General features: G+C 59.1%; 1 protein-coding gene and 1 pseudogene across 3 annotated transcripts; one reads left to right on the forward strand and one right to left on the reverse strand.

The window, feature by feature from the left end:
* Positions 1-502: 502 nt before the first annotated feature.
* On the forward strand, positions 503-18,053 carry LIF (LIF interleukin 6 family cytokine). 3 transcript variants are annotated; one of them, XM_009217075.4, is made up of 4 exons: positions 503-1,169; positions 11,710-11,830; positions 13,559-13,737; positions 14,415-18,053. In XM_009217075.4, the coding sequence occupies exons 2-4, from the start codon at positions 11,812-11,814 to the stop codon at positions 14,823-14,825; spliced, it is 609 nt and encodes a 202-aa protein (XP_009215339.1). In that variant the 5' UTR covers positions 503-1,169; positions 11,710-11,811; the 3' UTR covers positions 14,826-18,053. The 3 variants fall into 3 exon arrangements, with proteins under 3 accessions (XP_009215339.1, XP_021777143.1, XP_009215337.1); XM_021921451.2 differs by lacking the exon at positions 503-1,169 and adding an exon at positions 5,103-7,595; XM_009217073.4 differs by lacking the exons at positions 503-1,169; positions 11,710-11,830 and having other exon boundaries at positions 12,586-13,737.
* On the reverse strand, positions 11,589-12,541 carry LOC116270742 (annotated as a pseudogene).
* Positions 18,054-18,300: the final 247 nt, after the last annotated feature.

Consider the following 18,300-nt stretch of genomic DNA (forward strand, 5'->3'; position numbering starts at 1 on the left):
AGTTAGACCTCAGCCCCCTAGCTGGGTACCCTGCCCGGGCTGAGCCTCAGTTTCCCCTCTGTACAATGGGGCCAACTTGGCCTACCTCCCAGCTGTGACAAAGATTCCCTGGGAGACAGCACAGACACGACATTGATGGCAGGGCCGTCCCTGAGCCAGTGTGGCTGAGGCTCTCTCTTATTTCCCCTTTCCCTCCTTAGTGGTTTTCTTTCTTCTCGGCTCTTTTCTCTTTGTCCCTGTCCTGTCACCTGCCCTGCCTGCCTCCCACCCTCCACCCAGGGGCTGGGACATGGGATCCCCACAAAAGCCCTTTTTCAGTGCCGAGGAAGGGTCACAGTCCATGCTCCTTTGGAGTGGGGAGGCCCTCCCAAGGCTGGCCCGGCTCCCTACGGCTCCCTACAGCTCCCTACGTCTCAGGAGGGCTGGGCTCGGGGAGGGGCGAAGGTCTCTGAGGGAGGGGGTTGGGCAGGCGGGGCCCTGGAGCTTGTGGCAAGGGTGGATCAGATGGGCCAGGTGGCACCCCAGGTTCGGAGGTAGGTGCTAGGGCAGGGAGTGGTGTCCTGGGAGGGGGCCCAGTGTCTCGTTGGGGGAACTGCAGCCCTGTGACTCTTCTGGGGACAGGGACAAGGGGAGGCTGGCTGTGCTGCACACGGCCTGTGGCAGGTCTGAGTCAAAACACCTAAGGCCGACCCCTGCGGTCATGCGGAGGGCTGCCCAGTCATCGCCTTATGCCGGCCTGGGTCACTCAGGCAGGCTGGGCGCGGCCCCGTCAGCTGTGACTCAGGCCCCAACGGCCTCGCCACGCAGCACCGGGCAGGGGCATTGGGCACCAGGAAGCCCCCTCCCACATCCCAGCCCTGCTTCTCCCCTTGGCCACTCCAAGACCCTGCCCCCACCTGTGTCAGGCACAGACTGGGTGGGAACCCGGGGCCCTCTGCACCTGCTGCCCCCCGCCATTCAGCTGGGGGCGGGTGTGGAAGTGGGGGTAGTGTCAGGGCCACCCAGCTCCGGACGGGAAGTCAAGTTGGGGGCGGGGTGAGGAGCCGACTCCAGAGAAGATCTAGCAGGAGAGGGAAGCAGAGGGGGCCTGGCCCGGAAGACGATGGTGTCCCACTGAAGACCTGGCAAACCTTCCAGATCCAGAGCGGCGTGTGCAGGCACAGACCACGGTAGGCTTCTCCCTGGGGCAGGGCCGGGGGTAGAGGCCAGCCTCCAAATTTATCCTCCACCAAAGCAAACATCGCTCACTCCCTTGTGGGTCAGGGGGCATCTGGTGGCTCACACATGCTCCAGGCCTCAGTTTCCCCTTCTATGCAATGGGCATGGTGAGATACGCCCCCAAACACCTCTCTGAGGATGTCGAGGCTAAGCAGGAGAGAACAGATGCGAAAGTGTCATGTGGACATGTGAGGGTTTAAAGAGCATCAAAGTGTTAAAGGGCAGAGGAGAGAGCTCTGGACACGGTGGCTGGAAGGAGGCCTGGATTTGAATCCTGGCTGTTTGGGACCCTGGAGGGGTCAGTCATCTGGGGGTTTTGAGTGCTGGATTCCCAAGGGACCCTCAAGTTCTCTTTTCCCCAGAGCAGTGCAGGGGGCCGAGCCCATGAAGACCTCAGTTTCCTTCTGATGGAGAGGTGGTTCCTGTATAGCAGGCTCCAGCATATGTGGTCAGACAAGTTCAAGGCCCCCGTGCCTTTGGCCTTGGGCCAGTGCAGGACTTGACTGCTGTGTGCCTCACTCACTGTGTAAAATGGATCTAATTATGGGATCACAGTGGCGAGAAAGGAAAAATATAGGTAAAATCCTTGCACGGAGCCTGACATGAGAGGGGAAGGGGCTCGACCCCAATCTTGCCGTCAGCAGTTCCCGAGGCCTGGGGAGAGGCTTCTAAGGGGATAGGGAAACTATCTCCTGGGTGGGCCAGTCCTGGGTCTGGATGCTGGGGTTCCCTGGCACGCTGGGGCCGGGTGGGGGCCTGGGCTCTGTCTCATGAGTCCCTGGTTTATTTTACATCTGTGGATCTTAATTGTCTCCTTTCTAAAATGGCGACTGTAATTCCCATTTGGAAGAACTGTCGTGAGGACCTGTAAATGGGAGCTGGGGAGAGGGGACGTCCTGGAAGTCTGAGGGGAATGGGAAGGGGCAGCAGGGCCAGGAGAGAGAATTTCTCCTCCCCCTCCTCCTCTTCCTCCTCCCAGAGCCTCCGCCAGGCAGAGGCACGTGGTCCTGGCACCCCCTTGTGGCCGGTCCTCAGGGCTTCCCCAGGAGGTGCTGGACACGGCATAGGCTCCTCCACGACCCCCTCAGCGGTGCCCCCCTCTCCAGCCTTGGCCTGTATCTGCCCACCCTCCATTCTGAGCCTCAGGCATCTCCACCCACCCCCTCAAATCCCCAAATGCCACCCCACCTGGCTCTGGGGGAGGCCCCGGCTGCAGGCTGGCCTGGGGCTGGCGGGGCCGTGGCCGTGGGGCCTGCTGCCCGCTGGGCAGTGGGGGGCGCTGCAGCCCGTGGTTTGGAGCCGGGTAGGCGGTTGGGTGTCAAATGCTGGTCTGGGAGCCCTGGACCTGGACTTCCCCCAGCCCTGGGCCCAACTTTCCTGGGGACCTGGGTCTCTCTCTATATCCCCCACCACTGCTCCCCACAAGCTACTCTTTAAAGAACCTTTTCTTTTTCTCTTTTCTTTCTTTCTTTTGTTCCCCCATGTTTTTTTGTTTTTTGTTTTTTTGAGACGGAGTTTTGCTCTTGTTGCCCAGGCTGGAGTGCAATGGTGTGATCTCGGCTCACTGCAACCTCCGCCTCCTGGGTTCAAGCGATTCTTGTGCCTCAGCCTCCCGAGTAGCTGACATTACAGGCATGCGCCACCACGCCCAGCTAATTTTGTATTTTTAGTAGAGACGGGGTTTCTCCATGTTGGTCAGGCTGGTCTTGAGCTCCTGACCTCAGGTGATCTGCCCACCTCGGCTTCCCAAAGTGTTGGGATTACAGGCATGAGCCACCACGCCCGGCCCCAGAGAAGCTTTTCTAGACACTTTGGGACTCATGGACTTATCTAGAAAGGGACACTGAGACTCTGAGAAGCTTCCTTCTGGAATTCTCACAAGCAAATCAGGACTGAAACCCAGGGTTCCCAGCTCCCCAGTCCACATACTATTGGGAATGTGCCACTAATTTGCTGTGTGGCCTTGAAGAAGTGACTTCCCCTCTCTGGGCCCCATAGCTAAGATAATATCAACAACACAGCCTGGTGCAGTGGCTCACACCTGTAATCCCAGCACTTTGGGAGGCTGAGGCAGGAGGATTGCTTGAGCAGGTGTGATTGAGGCTGCAGTGAGCTATGGTGGCACTACTGCACTCCAGCCTGGGCAACAGAATGAGTTCCTGTCTCAAATAATAGCAATATCAATAACCAAGGTATGTCTTCCGTGCTGGCCAGCCTTTGTGGAGGATATCGCTGACCTCACAGGTTGACAACACTGTTCCCCCATTTGGTAGACGTTGGAACTGAGGCCTGAGCAATCAGGCCACCTGCCCAAGATTGCACAGTTTGTAAGTGGCCGAGGTGGGCCTGGACCTGGGGTCTGGCTGATTCCAGAGCCCACTTAGCCTCCTCCCCTCCACAGCGCAGCCTCATCTCTTCTCCAAGCGTTTCCTTTACCAAGTGGGGACGCTGAAGCCAGTAGGGGCCAAGACAGGCCCTAAGTCCTCCACCCCCACCTGGCACGTGGGCCCCCTAAGGGTGGGGAGGCACAGGCCACTGTCCTCCCTCTGCAAGGGTCCCCTGCTGCCAGCCCTCTGGCTAGGGTGGACTTAGGAGAGACCTTGACAGCTGAGAGGTTCACAGAGAATCTGGCTCTTTGGACAGCCCACCATGAATGACACCAGGCCCAGGCGTTGGTCCCACCCAGAAAGGGAGGAGATGGAAACAGGGTCCAGGGGTGGGGTGGGGGCGGAGGCTCGGCTGGGCAGAAGATCAGAGCGGGATTGTGTCATGCAGTCCTGTGGCTTATCAGCCACCGGGCGGCCTGGTCCAGGCAGAAGGAGGGGCTCTCCAGGGAGTGACTCTGCGGGGACCCCCCTGGGCCTGGCTGCTCAGACCACACCTGCGCCTCCAGGGTCCTGTTTTAGGGAGGCTGGGGGTAGGGGGCTGGGGTGGAGACCTGGCTCCATTACACACTGTGTGACCTGGCACAAATCATTCCACTCTGTGAGCCTCAGTTTCCAAGTCTGTCAAATGAGGATTAAAATGCCTCCCTCAGAGAATGGGGGTCAGGACTTGAGCCCATAGGGGCTTCTGGTGAGCACTTGGTAACGCTTGGTTTTGTGGGGAGGGGGTGGGAGAGAGGCTTATGAAAGCCTTGGGGGCCTGTGCCCCAGGAAGGGCACTACTCCGGACTGGGAGGGTCCTGGAGGTCTAGGGGGACCCAAAGGTGCAGGAGGTGGGGGACAGGTATCACGCCCCAGTTGCAAGATACAGAGGCAGGCCTGGCCCCTCCAATCCCAGGTCCCACCAGCGGCTCCCCAACCTGGCCCCATCCCTCCCCTTACCCCAGGAAGCTCACTCTTCCTTCTCTTCCCAGGGAAGAGGATAGTCCAACCTCAGCCGGGTCTCGCCCCTCCATCCTCCCCACCCAGTGGGATGGGACCACTTTATTCTTTCCATGTCATCACCGTCGCCAGACCGGAGGCTCCCATCACCCTCCCACCCACCATCCTCAGAACAATCCCTCAGGCTCCCCTGGGCGCTAGGACGGGTCAGGGTGGCCCCAGTGTGCTTGGCGGGGGGAGGGGAAGGAGAGAAGGCCAGGGCCACACCTCTGCACGGCCAGTTTCAGGCTGAATAGGTCCTTGGGCCGCTTCCTGTTCTGTTTATGGCCTCCGAGTCCAGGAAATCATTGAGTGACACGTCCCTCCTTTACCCCCCAGCCCCGCAATTATTTAATAGGGGCCGCTGTGGTCTCTCTTTTGGAAAATCCAGCGGGAGAAGAAAGCTGTCAGCTCGCCTCTGACATCAGCTTTGTCCCTGTGCCAAGAGTCAGGGTGGCCAGGGCGGTGTGGGGAGGAGGGGCTGGGGCGGGGTAGGGAGGAAGCCAGCTGCTGGTGGCCCCTGTGACGTGAGGCTGCCACATGGTTCCCAGGGGCGGGGGTTGGAGGGCGAGGAGCAGCGATTGTTGGAGACACACGCCGGGGCACACGCAGGCCTGGAGGCTCAGAAATGCATGCGTGCACGCCCAGGGTTAGACCTCCTTGCTCACCTAGCCCTCGTGCCCAGGGATCCACAGTCCCACACAAACTCAGGCAGACACGAGGCCAGACACACAGTCACGCTGGCTTCATGCCCATGGGCACGTGTGCACACAAACACACACACAGACACACTCACACAACCACACGGAGAACTCACAATAGCAGCCAGAGATGTGCACCATCTAGCTCTCAGTCACACAAAGCAAAAGGTACAAGCAGATCTACACACGTGCACACACTTGCACACACCACACACGCACACACGGTACCAGACACAGGCATGCACAGACACAGAGGCACTCACTACACACGCATGCTCAGGCAAATGCCCACTCAGACTCGGACAGACAGACAAACACACTCAGCCACGTCCCAGGGCCACAGGGAGCCCAAGTGTGCGCCCTCTACTGCAGGCTGGGGCTCTTGGCCTCGGGCTGCCCTGGGAAGGTGGCTGTGGCCACTTCCTCTTCCCGCACCCTGCGGTGAGGATGAAAGGCTCCCTGGTGGAGTAGGAAAGAAAGGCCTGTGACTGTCCTGGGCTCCACCCAGGTGGGATGGGGCAGGGCAGAGAGCCCAGGGGTCTGAGGCTGCGGAAGGGAGTGGACAGTGAGCGGCTGGGCTCTGGGAGGCCTTTGTCACGGCACAGGGTGCCACCAGGTCCCCCACGTTGAGCACCTGCTCAGCCCCGCCCCGTCCTACCCTGCGGCACCTCTGGCCCATTCCCGAGCTGGAAGGGAAGTCAGGAGCCCCGTGAGACACTGCTGAGTGACCTTGGGCAAGTCACTCCTCAGCCCCTCTGGGCCTGGCTTTCAACATCGATACCAGCGGCTTGCAAATGTTTTTGACTGCCACCCACAGTAAGAAATACATTGCACCTTGCAACCAGATGAGGATGCAGATACTGACACACACAGGCAACCGGAAAAAACGTTTCGCGGAGCGATCCTCGCCCTGGCTCTGGGCGAAGCCAGGCGGTTTCGCTATTCCATTTCCTTTTTGAAAGTGTCGGTGGCAACCCTCTCATTGAATCCATGGCCCACGAAGAGGCAGAGGCCCGCAGTGTGAAAACACAGCTCTCTCTACATCTGCCTGCAATGGTCTCAGGCTAGTTCGAGGTTCAGGGAGAGCCTGGGGGAGGTAAAAGTGCTTGCAGAGTCTCAAAGGCCATGCTCACGAAATGCTGATGGCTGAGGTAGACAGCAACCCATTCTACAGAGCCCTGGGGGGGACTGGCCCCACGCAACGCCACAGCCAGGCCTCTGGCTGGCCCTGCCAATGATCAGGGGCTGCTGCTTCCCTTGCAATTTCTATCAGAAATGAAGAAAAAAAAATGCAGTCACTCTGATTCATCTCCAGGGGGTTAATTCCTGACACAGTCGGTCGGGAAATGTCAGGGTGATGATGGGAGCAGTTGGCAGAAGGCCAGGGTGGCTTCTGGCTTCTCGTTGGCCCTGAGGGGATACTGCTGGTCGCTGCCAGAGACTGGATCCGGTAAGGGTGAGAAGGGGCAGGCGATAGGCCCAGCATCTGGACCTCAAGAGCCCCCAGAAGACAGCTGGGCTCTCCAGGGCCCAGAGATGGGGGGAGTACTGCTTATTTCCCCCCCCCCCCCGAGGCCCTGAGATGCTACCCACTCTCCTAAAACCCACACCAGACTCCATTAACTGAGAGGACCCAGGAGCCACCTCCTGCTCTGACTCTCAGACCCCACTGCGCTGACCACGGGACCCAGCCCTAACCCAAGCCCCTGACTCGGTCTGGGGTTTGAGCTCCTTCTTCGGCCATAGCCAGATCTTATTAGAATGGCTGCCACACGTTAGGCGTTTGTCCACATTTCCCAGGAAACATCCCGGTGATGGCCCCACAAGGCTGTTACAACAGCATCCTCATTTGCAGAGGGAAAACTGAGGCTGTGAGAGAGGAAGCGCGTTGCCCCGGGCCACATAGCTGGTGGTTGGGGCAGGAGGGATTTGAACCTACACCACTGGGGTGAGAACAGTAGAGGCACGGTCCGCTGGTGGCATTACACTGTCACTCCTCAAGCATTGAAGAGTGTGGTGCTCTTGCCTTTTTGGCCAGGATGCCCAGTTGGCTGGGCTGTGCCAGGCATTCCTGAGTTTCCCCATCTCCTCTGGCCACCTCTCACCAGCCCTGGGCCTGGGACCCACCCTCTGGACCCCGGCTTCCTTCCTAGGCCCACCTGAGGACTCTGTTCATTTTCCAGGTACCAGGGCCAGAGGAGTTGGGGAAGGAAGGAGGGAGGACAGACTGGGCAGCCGGGGGTGCCCGGAGCGCTGTTTCTGGGTCACCGGTCTTGGGGAATTCCCCAGTGCCCGGAGAGCTGCTTACCTGGTGAGTAACCGCTGCTGGCTGCCCACACAGAATGCCTGACTGTGAGGGGACCTCCCGTCCCACCCCTGCCCATGCCACTGCCATGCTGCCCTCTCTCCTGAGAGCCCCGGGGTCCAGGAAAGAGACAGACAGGCAGGGGGCTGACCCCCACCCCTGCACCCCCCCCACCCTGGGACTTTGCAGGGGGCGGCTGGTGATTCAAGCCCCTCAGAGCTGAGTTTGTCTCCTTCCTTCTCAGTTGGGGCCTGGGGGTGAATCAGCTTCTGGGGGCGGTAAGGCCAGGTCAGCTGCTGTCCTCAGATCAGGCTTGGGGTGGGGGTGGTGAGGGGCCAGGAGGGGGGCTCTGGGGGACTGAGCACACTGCCCTGCCAGCCCCCTTCCACAACCTGTCTGATCTTTCTGGGGCACCCTGGAAGCTGGAGGCTACGTGGGTATCTTGCCTCGATTTACCATCAGCAGAGGCTTCAGAGGTCTTGCTCCTGCCCAGCCTTCCCCACTCAGCACCCTGGCATGGACCCAAGATTCCCCATCTGTCAAATGGGGACAAGACCCCTTGCTTCACAGGGAGGTCAGCACAGTGGGTGGTGATATGCAGAGAGGCAGCTTGCTGGGTGCCCAGAACCGTGCTGAGCCCTGAGCCCTCAGAGCAAACCCACAATGGCGGTACCATTATTCCCATTTTATAGCTGAAGAAACTGAGGCCAGGAGGTGGCAGTCCCTTCCCCAAAGTCACTCAGCTCATAACTGGCAGAGCCAAACCTCCAACCTGGTTCTGAATGAGGCCAGAGTCCATTCTTCAAACCCTCAGACCTCTTTGTCTCCTTTCCACAAGAGACTTGGCACTGACGGTTTTTGGAAACTGTAAAATGCTTTCTCAAAAAATACTTACCCTCTATTCATGTCAAGGTATAACCCTGAGCCAGGTGCTGTCAGGAGTACAAGGGAGTCTCAGACCCCATTGAGCTCTCAAGGATTGAGGAATAAGACTCGCCCCCACTTGAAACAAGAGTGGGTAGGACAAGGCTGATGTAAGCGGGTCGGGGCTGTGGGAGGCAGGGGAGGCTTCCTGGAGGAAGGTGGCCCGAGCACACCTGCCATGCCCTTCACTCTCTGGGAGCAAGAGGTGCTGCAGGGATTGCTGTGGCCTGCAAGACAGAAGCCCGGGTTCCAGACCTGGCTCTGTTATTAATTCTTTGTGTGAGCCACACATAGTATCTTCACCTCTCTGAGCCTCAGTTTCCCCATCTGAAAAATAAGCAGCTGTGACATTCCAGAAGAGACTTGTGGATGGCGGGTAAAAATCAGCAGAAAACAAGCAGCTGGGTGGCTGAACGTGCTAGAGGGTGCACTCACTTCCTGGAGAGCCGTGATGAGTTGGATGGCACAGCCACCTGGAGACAGCACTCCTGGGTTCTGGCCTGGTAACTCCTGCTCAATGTCAGGGGATCCCATGTGGCTGGGACTGTCCCGCTCACCCTGAGACCGGTCATATCCCCAGCAAGCCCCATCTGCAGGAGCAGGACAGGCTGTGGATGAAGTCACAGCTGGAAGGGGCCAGGCTGGGGCTGCCACTCCAGGGTGGGGCCTGGGGTCGTGACCCTGGGAGCCGGCAGCCAAGAAGGGAGGGTGCCTTCCATGAGGGAGCTGGCTGGGGGCGGGGAACACACACACAGCATAGAGAGGGAGGGAAGAAAACAAACTCCCAGAGACCAAAGTGGGCCTGGAGCGTAGCCTGGGCGGCTGATTCCTGGGGGCCGCAGCCACGTTGCAGGCGGCACACGGACTTGCGGCTCCGAGACCCTGCCCGGCCTTCCCTCCAGAGGCCCAGAGCAGGTGGTGCCTGGACATGGACAGGAGGGGGAGGCTGGGCCTGGGGCACCGAGGGGCCCAGAGCACTTGGGGAGCACAAACCAAGTCAGGTACCGTGAGAGGAGGGGAAACTGAGGCACTGGAGGGGCCTCAGTCAGGGCTGGGGTTAAGTGGCCCTAGTGTCAGTGTCTTCTAGACCCTGTCCTCACTTCCTGTTTCCTGTGGGGTGGGGCTGAGATTAAACAGCGATCAGGGGTGGATTATAGGGCTGATGTGGGGTCTGGCTTGCCAGAAGGCATGCAAGACCTGGGGGTCCGCTTGGAAGGATGCAGGGGAGACACTGGGCAGCATGGTGGTGGATGTAGGGGTGGCTGCAAGAGAACTCTTGAGCCTAACGAGAGACTCAGGCCTGGCGACGGGCGTTTGATAGGTGGAGGCCACAGTGAGCCCCTGGTCACGTGGATTTGGGGTCCAGGTCAGGAAAGCCAGGCTGAGTTAGGTGACAGGGGTCTAGGTGATGTGGGATGGGACTGGGGACTGGTCCAGAGTTCACGTGCTCTGAGTGGTCAGGTCCTTGTGCAAGAGATGCTGGGGGAGGGGTAAGAAGAAGGGTTGAGTTGGGGTGTCCTGGGACGTGGGATTGCCTGAGCCAGGCCAGGGCAGGTGGGTCTCCTAGTAGTGTACGCTGACCCCAGAGCAAGTGTATAGGAGCAGTAAGTGCCAAGTGGGGCCCTCCATGGTCCCTTAAAGAAGAGACAAGGTGTGGGGTGGGAGGCAGGAAGGAGGAAGGAGAGCCAGTTCGGGAAGTGCCAGCTGGGATAGGCAGTTTTATCACCTCACATCTGAGGCCCTGCTGGGAGAGAATGGGGGGGCAAGAGCCTAGATAAAGCAGGGTGTGTGTGTGGTGGGGAATGGCAGCAGGCACCAGGGCTCGTCCTGGCACGATGAAGGAGGAACGCGTGGCTGGGCAGGTCCGGGATGTGGCAAGAGGCAGGAGCTGGGGGCATGGAGGATGGGCGAGGGGGCGGTGGGGACCCGGGCAAGGCTGCAGGAGCTCCCTGGCCTTGGAAAACCAACTTGCACACCTTGATCTCAGGTCAGGGTCTGGCGGAAGGGCTGGGAAGGGGCCCCAGGGGACTAAATCCTCTCCTGGTACTGGGGGGGTCTCCTGGCAGCTTTAGAGATGGCATGGCCCCAGATGTATGGCATGCTGTCTGGCCAGCGCTCCCGCGTCTCATAGGGTGTATTTATTTTCACTTTTCTATTGCCTTTCTTGGAGGTGTCCCTGTACTCATTTTGCCCTGCTCCCCACTACTCCTCCCTGCCCTTCCTCATTCACGAATCGCCTGGCCTCAGAAGAGCCTCTAGAAGCACTTTTTGGGGACCTCCATCATTCTCTGAGGCTGAGCTCCAAGGGGCTTCCAAGGCAGGTCTGGAAGGGACCAGCCACTTCTGTTTCCCCAGCCATCAGTCAGCACCCTGAGGAGGAAACTAGGGTACGATTTTGCCAAGCCTCTCTCGGTCCCGCTTCAGAATGGAAATGCTGGACCACCTTCCCAGAAGCACCTTCCCAGAGTTTCCCGACAGAACTGAGCCACAGCCACCCCTACCCCCATGTCTTCCTAGCCCCTTCTCCAGCCTCACAGGTACAGTGGTCAGCAGGGCGAGTGCACTGGTGGTGTCTGGAGGCCTGACCCTCTGGGGCCCTGGGCAACGCGTTCCCCTCGGAGCCCCCTGGAGCCCAGTGGCAATGGGCAGATTGGAGGAGGCTACCTCTGGGGTGGCTTCTAGCGCCCATGTTCAGTTCCACTTTATGACCGTCTAAAGTCCACGCCGGCTCCGGCCCCTCCTCCTGGAGCCTCCTTCTCAGCCAAGCCCCAGCCCTCCTCCTCCCACTGCCCCCCTAAAGCCCCCCAACCAGGGGGCACAGAGGCCAGTCTCCATCTGCTAGTCCAGACTCGCTACCTCCCCAAACGCAGGTGAGTCAGGACCGTCTGGGGCGCCCACTGCTGGGACCCCTGCTGACTCGGCCAGGGGCCCCCTCCTGGCGATGCCCATCTTCAGACAACTCCTGGGACAAGCCAGGCAGGAAAACCGCAGGGCGTTTTGTCGAAGGCTTCATTATAATTTTATCAATCAAATTCTTAGAAGAGGGAAAAAGTCTGTTCTCCCCACCCTCCCCCCTCACTTGTCCCCCCCCTTCACTCTCACTTTCTTCCATTCATAATTTCCTATGATGCACCTCAAACAACTTCCTGGACTGGGGATCCCGGCTAAATATAGCTGTTTCTGTCTTACAACACAGGCTCCAGTATATAAATCAGGCAAATTCCCCATTTGAGCATGAACCTCTGAAAACTGCCGGCATCTGAGGTTTCCTCCAAGGCCCTCTGAAGTGCAGCCCATAATGAAGGTCTTGGCGGCAGGTAAATACACCCGCCCCGCGCCGGCTTCGCGTCCCCGCTGCGGGGCGCGGCGGCAACTTGGGGCGCTTGGTAGCGCGAACCGGACGCCCACCCGCCGCAGACACACGGACGCTTGGGGCGCCCGCGCAGCCACCGGAGGCGCGGGGTGGCGGCCCGCAGCGAGCGCGGGCACATGGTCCCAAGCACCGCACGCCCCGCGGCAGGTTGGCGGCGAGGGAGGGGGCGCCGAGCCTTCCTCCTCCTCTTCCTCCCCCTCGCCTTCTCCTCCTCCTCCTCGCTCCCAACACTCTCGCTGGCTGCTCTTCCCTCTGCGCTTTCTCGCAGATTCACTCTCCCTCTCTCTTTTTCTTTTCTTTCTTTCTTTCCGCTTTCTCCTTTCCAACCGCGGTCCCGGGCTGCTCCCAGGGAGGGGCGCGGGCGGCGAGCAGCTTGCAAACTCCGGCCTGGGACGGGAGCAGGTGCCGCCTCCATCTGCTGGTGTCTGGAAGCGTGTGGTCTGCGCTAGGTGAGATATAGGGGTGTGGCCCCCCTCCCGCAGCCACCCCGGGGCCTCAGCACTGCCTGGGGATGCTGGGACGAACAGGGGACCCAGGAGAAGTGAACTTGAGGCTGCCCTCGTCCCCGCTGTCCCAGCATGGGGGATCCGGGGGAGGTCTCCAGCTTCACTCACCCGCTGACCCCGGCCCCCACCACCTTCAGATGCCCTTCTGCGGAGCCCTGGAAAGGCGTCTAAGGGGGCTTGGGGGAGTGGGGAGAACAGGCCCCCCTGGGGGAGGGGCAAGCCAGGACGTGTCGGGACAGCTCCCAGCTCTCCTGTCACCTTTCACTTTCCTTCCTCCCCGCCCACCCGACTGCCTATGACCTTTTGCCTTTTCTCTCTCCTGGTGCACCATTTCCTTTCCCTCCCTGAGCCGGTGTGTGTGTTAGGGGGGAGGGGAACCCCTGGGACAAGGGACAGCAGATGAATCGGGAGAAGGCATGGAGTCAGGGGCTGTCCAGAGCTGGGGGAACAAAGAGTTTTGAATGATGATTTGGGGATGGAGAGTGGGGACAGCCAGGCAGAAATGGGGTGAACTTGAGTGAGATGGGGGACACTAGGGAAGGAAGAGATAGAAGATGATGGGGACGGGGGCAGAATGGGGGGCAATTGGCCAGGGAGCCAGAATCAAGTGGCAGGTTTGGGAGGGAGACGAGGATCAGCCGAGGACTCCTCCCCACTCCCCCATGCCCCGTGGTCCCCATGGGTGCCTGGCTTGGGAGATTTGGGCTGCAATGGACCAGTGAGTGGGAAGCGCTGCTAAGGAACCTGGGTCACCCTGGGAGGTGGGAAGCAGGGATCTCCTTTCTGGCGCCTGCTGGGCCTGGGGCCTGGTGCCTTCCTGCCAGAGGGCCAGGGGGCCTTAGGGCCTTTGCCTTCCTGAGGGAAAGGGTGGGATGGCTGGGAGTCCCTCCTGGACCCTGCACCCTTCTGGTGGAAATGGCTTGCATCTTGCCCTCGTCTTTCCGTCATCCCAGGGAGCAGGGAGAGTTAAGGTAGAGAGAGGGCAGCAGAGAAACACACGCAGTGACAGAGTGAAGACTAGGCCCCAGGAAGATAGCTGCAGGTGGTGAGGAGGAACCAGGGGTCCTCTCCCATGCGACCCTTGCCAGACCCCCATCCGGTGTGCCATGACCCCAGGCCACCCTTCCCTGCCTTTCTATTCATGGCTTCTTCCTGCCTGTCCCCAGGAGTTGTGCCCCTGCTGCTGGTTCTGCACTGGAAACATGGGGCAGGGAGCCCCCTCCCCATCACCCCTGTCAACGCCACCTGTGCCATACGCCACCCATGTCACAACAACCTCATGAACCAGATCAGGAGCCAACTGGCACAGCTCAATGGCAGTGCCAATGCCCTCTTTATTCTCTATGTAAGTTACCCCTGAGATACTGACAGGAGATGGCAGGGAGGGGGCTTGTAAATATCATTAGGGAGTGTCCTGATCTGGGTTGAGGGGACCTTTTGGGGCTGGAAGGAGAGAATGGCTTGATTAAACCACCCGCAGACTCCTGCCACTTCCTGCCCACGCTTCCCAGAGAAGCTTCCTCAGGGTGCCCAGTGAGCAAGGGGAGAGCTGGGTGCAAAGGTGGGGGCCTGGCACTTCTTGTCTTGTGATTGTCCTGCTGCAGGGAGGGAGGGATGGAGGGGAAATGCGTGTGAGGCAACAGGGAGATGCGGTTGAGAAGCAGTGGGCTGTGGGTGCTGGGCGTGGAGGGGCGCCCTGGAACATCGTGAGTGCAGGGATGGAAGTACTTGTGTGTGGTGCCCCAGCTGGGGCTAGACACCGAGTTTTCCCTTCTGTCCCCTTAGGGTGGTGATGATGATGATGATGACTGCGTGCATGGCTTAGGCTTTGATCTTTAGCAAGGACACTCACACTACAATTACTTTTGGCTCTCATGACAATTCTAGATGCTTACAGGGCAAGGAGTTGGGTTCTCATGCGCTAGATGGGGAAACTGAGACTCAAGAGCTTGCCCAAAGGGTTGGCGGCAGGGCTGGGACACAGACCCCTGACTCCCACGTCATCTGCCCTCTGCCCCTCAGTACACAGCCCAGGGGGAGCCGTTCCCCAACAACCTGGACAAGCTGTGCGGCCCCAACGTGACGGACTTCCCGCCCTTCCACGCCAACGGCACGGAGAAGGCCAAGCTGGTGGAGCTGTACCGCATAGTCGTGTACCTTGGCACCTCCCTGGGCAACATCACCCGGGACCAGAAGATCCTCAACCCCAGTGCCCTCAGCCTCCATAGCAAGCTCAACGCCACTGCTGACATCCTGCGAGGCCTCCTTAGCAACGTGTTGTGCCGCCTGTGCAGCAAGTACCACGTGGGCCATGTGGACGTGACCTATGGCCCTGACACCTCGGGTAAGGACGTCTTCCAGAAGAAGAAGCTGGGCTGTCAACTCCTGGGGAAGTATAAGGAGACCATCGCCGTGTTGGCCCAGGCCTTCTAGTAAGAGGTCTTGAAGCGTGCTGTGAACCAAAGGATCTCAGGAGTGAGGTCCAGATGTGGGGGCCTGTCCTAGAGTGACTGGGGCCCAGGGCATGGCTAAACCCAAATGGGGGCTGCTGGCAGACCCCGAGGGTGCCTGGCCAGTCCACTCCCCTCTGGGCTGGGCTGTGATGAAGCTGAGCAGAGTGGAAACTTCCACAGGGAGGGAGCTAGAAGAAGGTGCCCCTTCCTCTGGGAGATTGTGGACTGGGGAGCGTGGGCTGGACTTCTGCCTCCACTTGTCCCTTTGGCTTCTTGCTCACTTTGTGCAGTGGGCAAACTACACAGTCATCTACAATAGCCCTGACCACAGCGAGACAGCAGGGCCCCGGGGAGTGGACCAGCCCCTGGCAAATGATCACCATCTGTGCCTTTGCTGCCCCTTAGGTTGGGACTCAGGTGGGCCAGAGGGGCTAGGGTCCCAAAGGACTCCTTGTCCCCTAGAAGTTTGATGAGTGGAAGATAGAGAGGGGCCTCTGGGATGGGAGGCTGTCTTCTTTTGAGGATGATCAGAGAACTTGGGCATAGGAACAGTCAGGCAGAGGTTTCCAGAAGGAGGTCACTTGGCATTCAGGCTCTTGGGGAGGCAAAGAAGCCACCTTCAGGCCTGGGAAGTAAGACGCTGGGAGGAGGAAAGGCCCCGAAAGTTTTGGTGGGTTCTTCCTTCTCTTCCTCGTGATCTTCCTTACAGCCTGGGATGGCCAGGGTCTGGTGGCTGAACCTGCAGCAGGGGTTTGTGGAGGTGGGTAGGGCAGGGGCAGGTTGCTAAGTCAGGTGCAGAGGTTCTGAAGGACCCAGGGTCTTCCTCTGGGTAAGAGTCTGTAAGGAGGGGCTAGAGTAGCTCAGAGTAGCAGCTCATATCTGAGGCCCTGGGAGGCCTTGTGAGGTCACACAGAGGTACTTGAGGGGGACCGGAGGCCTTCTCTGGTCCCCAGGGCAAAGGGACAGCAGAACTTGAGGTCAGGGTCTCAGGGAACCCTGAGCTTCAAGCGTGCTGTGCGTCTGACCCGGAATGATTTCTATTTATTATGATATCCTATTTATATTAACTTATTGGTGCTTTCAGTGGCAAAGTTAATTCCCCTTTCCCTGGTCCCTACTCAGCAAAATATGATGATGGCTCCCGACACAAGCGCCAGGGCCAGGGCTTAGTAGGGCCTGGTCTGAAAGTCGACAATGTTACTAGTGGAATAAGCCTTATAGGTGAAGCTCAGAAAAGGGTCGGATCTGAGAGAATGGGGAGGCCTGAGTGGGAGTGCGGGGCCTGGTTCCACCCCCATCCCCTACTGTGACTTGCTTTGGGGTGTCAGGGTCCAGGCTGCAGGGGCTGGGCCAGTTTGTGGAGAGGCCGGGTGCCTTTCTGTCTTGGTTCCGGGGGGCTGGTTCACACTGTTCTCGGGCGCCCCAGCGTTGTGTTGCGAGGAGCACTGCTCCTGGTTGAAATTGTGCCCCCTGGAGCAGTGGGCAAGACAGTCCTTGTGGCCCACCCTGTCCCTGTTTCTGTGGCCCCATGTTGCCTCTGAAATAGTGCCCTGGAACAATCCTGCCCCAGCACCCAGCGTGCTCCCACGCAGCAGGGAAGCTCCTCTGGTGGCCTGGACACCCATAGAGGGTGGGGGGGGCCTGGCTGGGCCAGACCCCAGGAAGGTGGGGGAGATTGGGGGGATCAGCTGCCCACTGCTCCCAAGAGGAGGAGAGGGAGGCTGCAGACGCCTGGGACTCAGACCAGGAAGCTGTGGGCCCTCCTGCCCCACCCCCATCCCACTCCCACCCATGTCTGGGCTCCCAGGCAGGGAACCCGATCTCTTTCTTTGTGCTGGGGCCAGGCGAGTGGAGAAACGCCCTCCAGTCTGAGAGCAGGGGAGGGAGGGAGGCAGCCGAATCGGGGCAGCTGCTCAGAGCAGTGTTCTGGCTTCTTCTCAAACCCGGAGTGGGCTGCCGGCCTCCAAGTTCCTCTGACAAGATGATGGTACTAATTATGGTACTTTTCACTCACTTTGCACCTTTCCCTGTCGCTCTCTAAGCACTTTACCTGGATGGCGCATGGGCAGCGTGCAGGCAGGTCCTGAGGCCTGGGGTTGGGGTGGAGGGTGCAGCCAGGAGTTGTCCATCTGTCTGTCCCAACGGCAAGATGAGGATGTGGCTGTTGAGATTTTGGCCACACTCACCCTTGTCTAGGATGCAGGGGCCGCCTTCCCCTTCCTGCTCCATCTGGCTTAGCTTGGGGCAGGCTGCACTCCCCCAAGATGGACTTCAAGAAAGACAAATTTGCCTGGAAACCAGAGTTGCTGATTCCACCCGGTGCGCCCGGCTGACTCGCCCATCACCTCATCTCCCTGTGGACTTGGGTGCTCTGTGCCGAGACCACCTGGCGGCCCTGGTGGCCCTGGCTCTGCGTCACCCTCCTGCCCAGCCTGGACTCGGACCCATGATACCCATCCTCAGTGCTCCCTCCAGATCCCATCTGGCAGCTCGGCGTCCACTCTGCACAGCGTCACTGAATCACGGAGCCTTTGCATGAAATAGCTCTGCCGGACCAGGAGCTGAGTTCCTCTTCCCTTTTTATCTGCTGGTGCGGATCACACCTGGGCCTGGCCAGAGGAAGAGAGAGGGACAGTCATTTTGTAGTTTACCAAGAGAGACGTCTCCAGCTCTGGGCCCTTATTTATTATTTAAACATTTTTTTAAAAAGCACTGCTAGTTTACTTGTCTCTCCTCCCCATCGTCCCCATCGTCCTCCTTGTCCCTGACTTGGGGCACTTCCACCCTGACCCAGCCAGTCCAGCTCTGCCTTGACGGCTCTCCAGAGTAGACATAGTGTGCGGGGTTGGAGCTCTGGCACCCGGGGAGGTAGCGTTTCCCTGCAGGTGGTACAGATGTTCCTGCCTTAGAATCATCTCTAGTTCCTCACCCCAATCCCGGCATCCAGCCTTCAGTCTCGCCCACGTGCTAGCACCGTGGACCCACCATGCGGCCTTAGAGGTTTCCCTCCTTCCTTTCCACTGTAAAGCACTTGGCCTTGGGTGACGAATTCCTCTTTGATGAATGTACCCTGTGGGGATGTTTCATACTGACAGATTATTTTTATTTATTCAATGTCATATTTAAAATATTTATTTTTTATACCAAATGAATACTTTTTTTTTTAAGAAAAAAAGATAAATGAATAAAGAATCTGCTCTTGGTTGGCTCTCCAGAGTGTACTGATGTGGGGAGATGGGCTGGAAGGGTTGGGACTATCACTGTCCTGGGCACCAGCCAAGTGGGACTCAGCGAAGAGCAGAGGAGGGTGGGGGAGGGGCACCCGGCATGGGTGGGGGCAGTTAGGTGGTATTTTGGCCAAGGCAGAACAAGGTGGGTGGTGTCTAGATCATGGGGGGCCCCCAAGGAAAGAGACGGATTGTTCCGAGGTAAAAGGGGTGCCGGCCGCAATGGGT

Source organism: Papio anubis, chromosome 16 (genome assembly GCF_008728515.1).
Source record: "Papio anubis isolate 15944 chromosome 16, Panubis1.0, whole genome shotgun sequence".
Classification (NCBI taxonomy): Eukaryota; Metazoa; Chordata; class Mammalia; order Primates; family Cercopithecidae; genus Papio; species Papio anubis.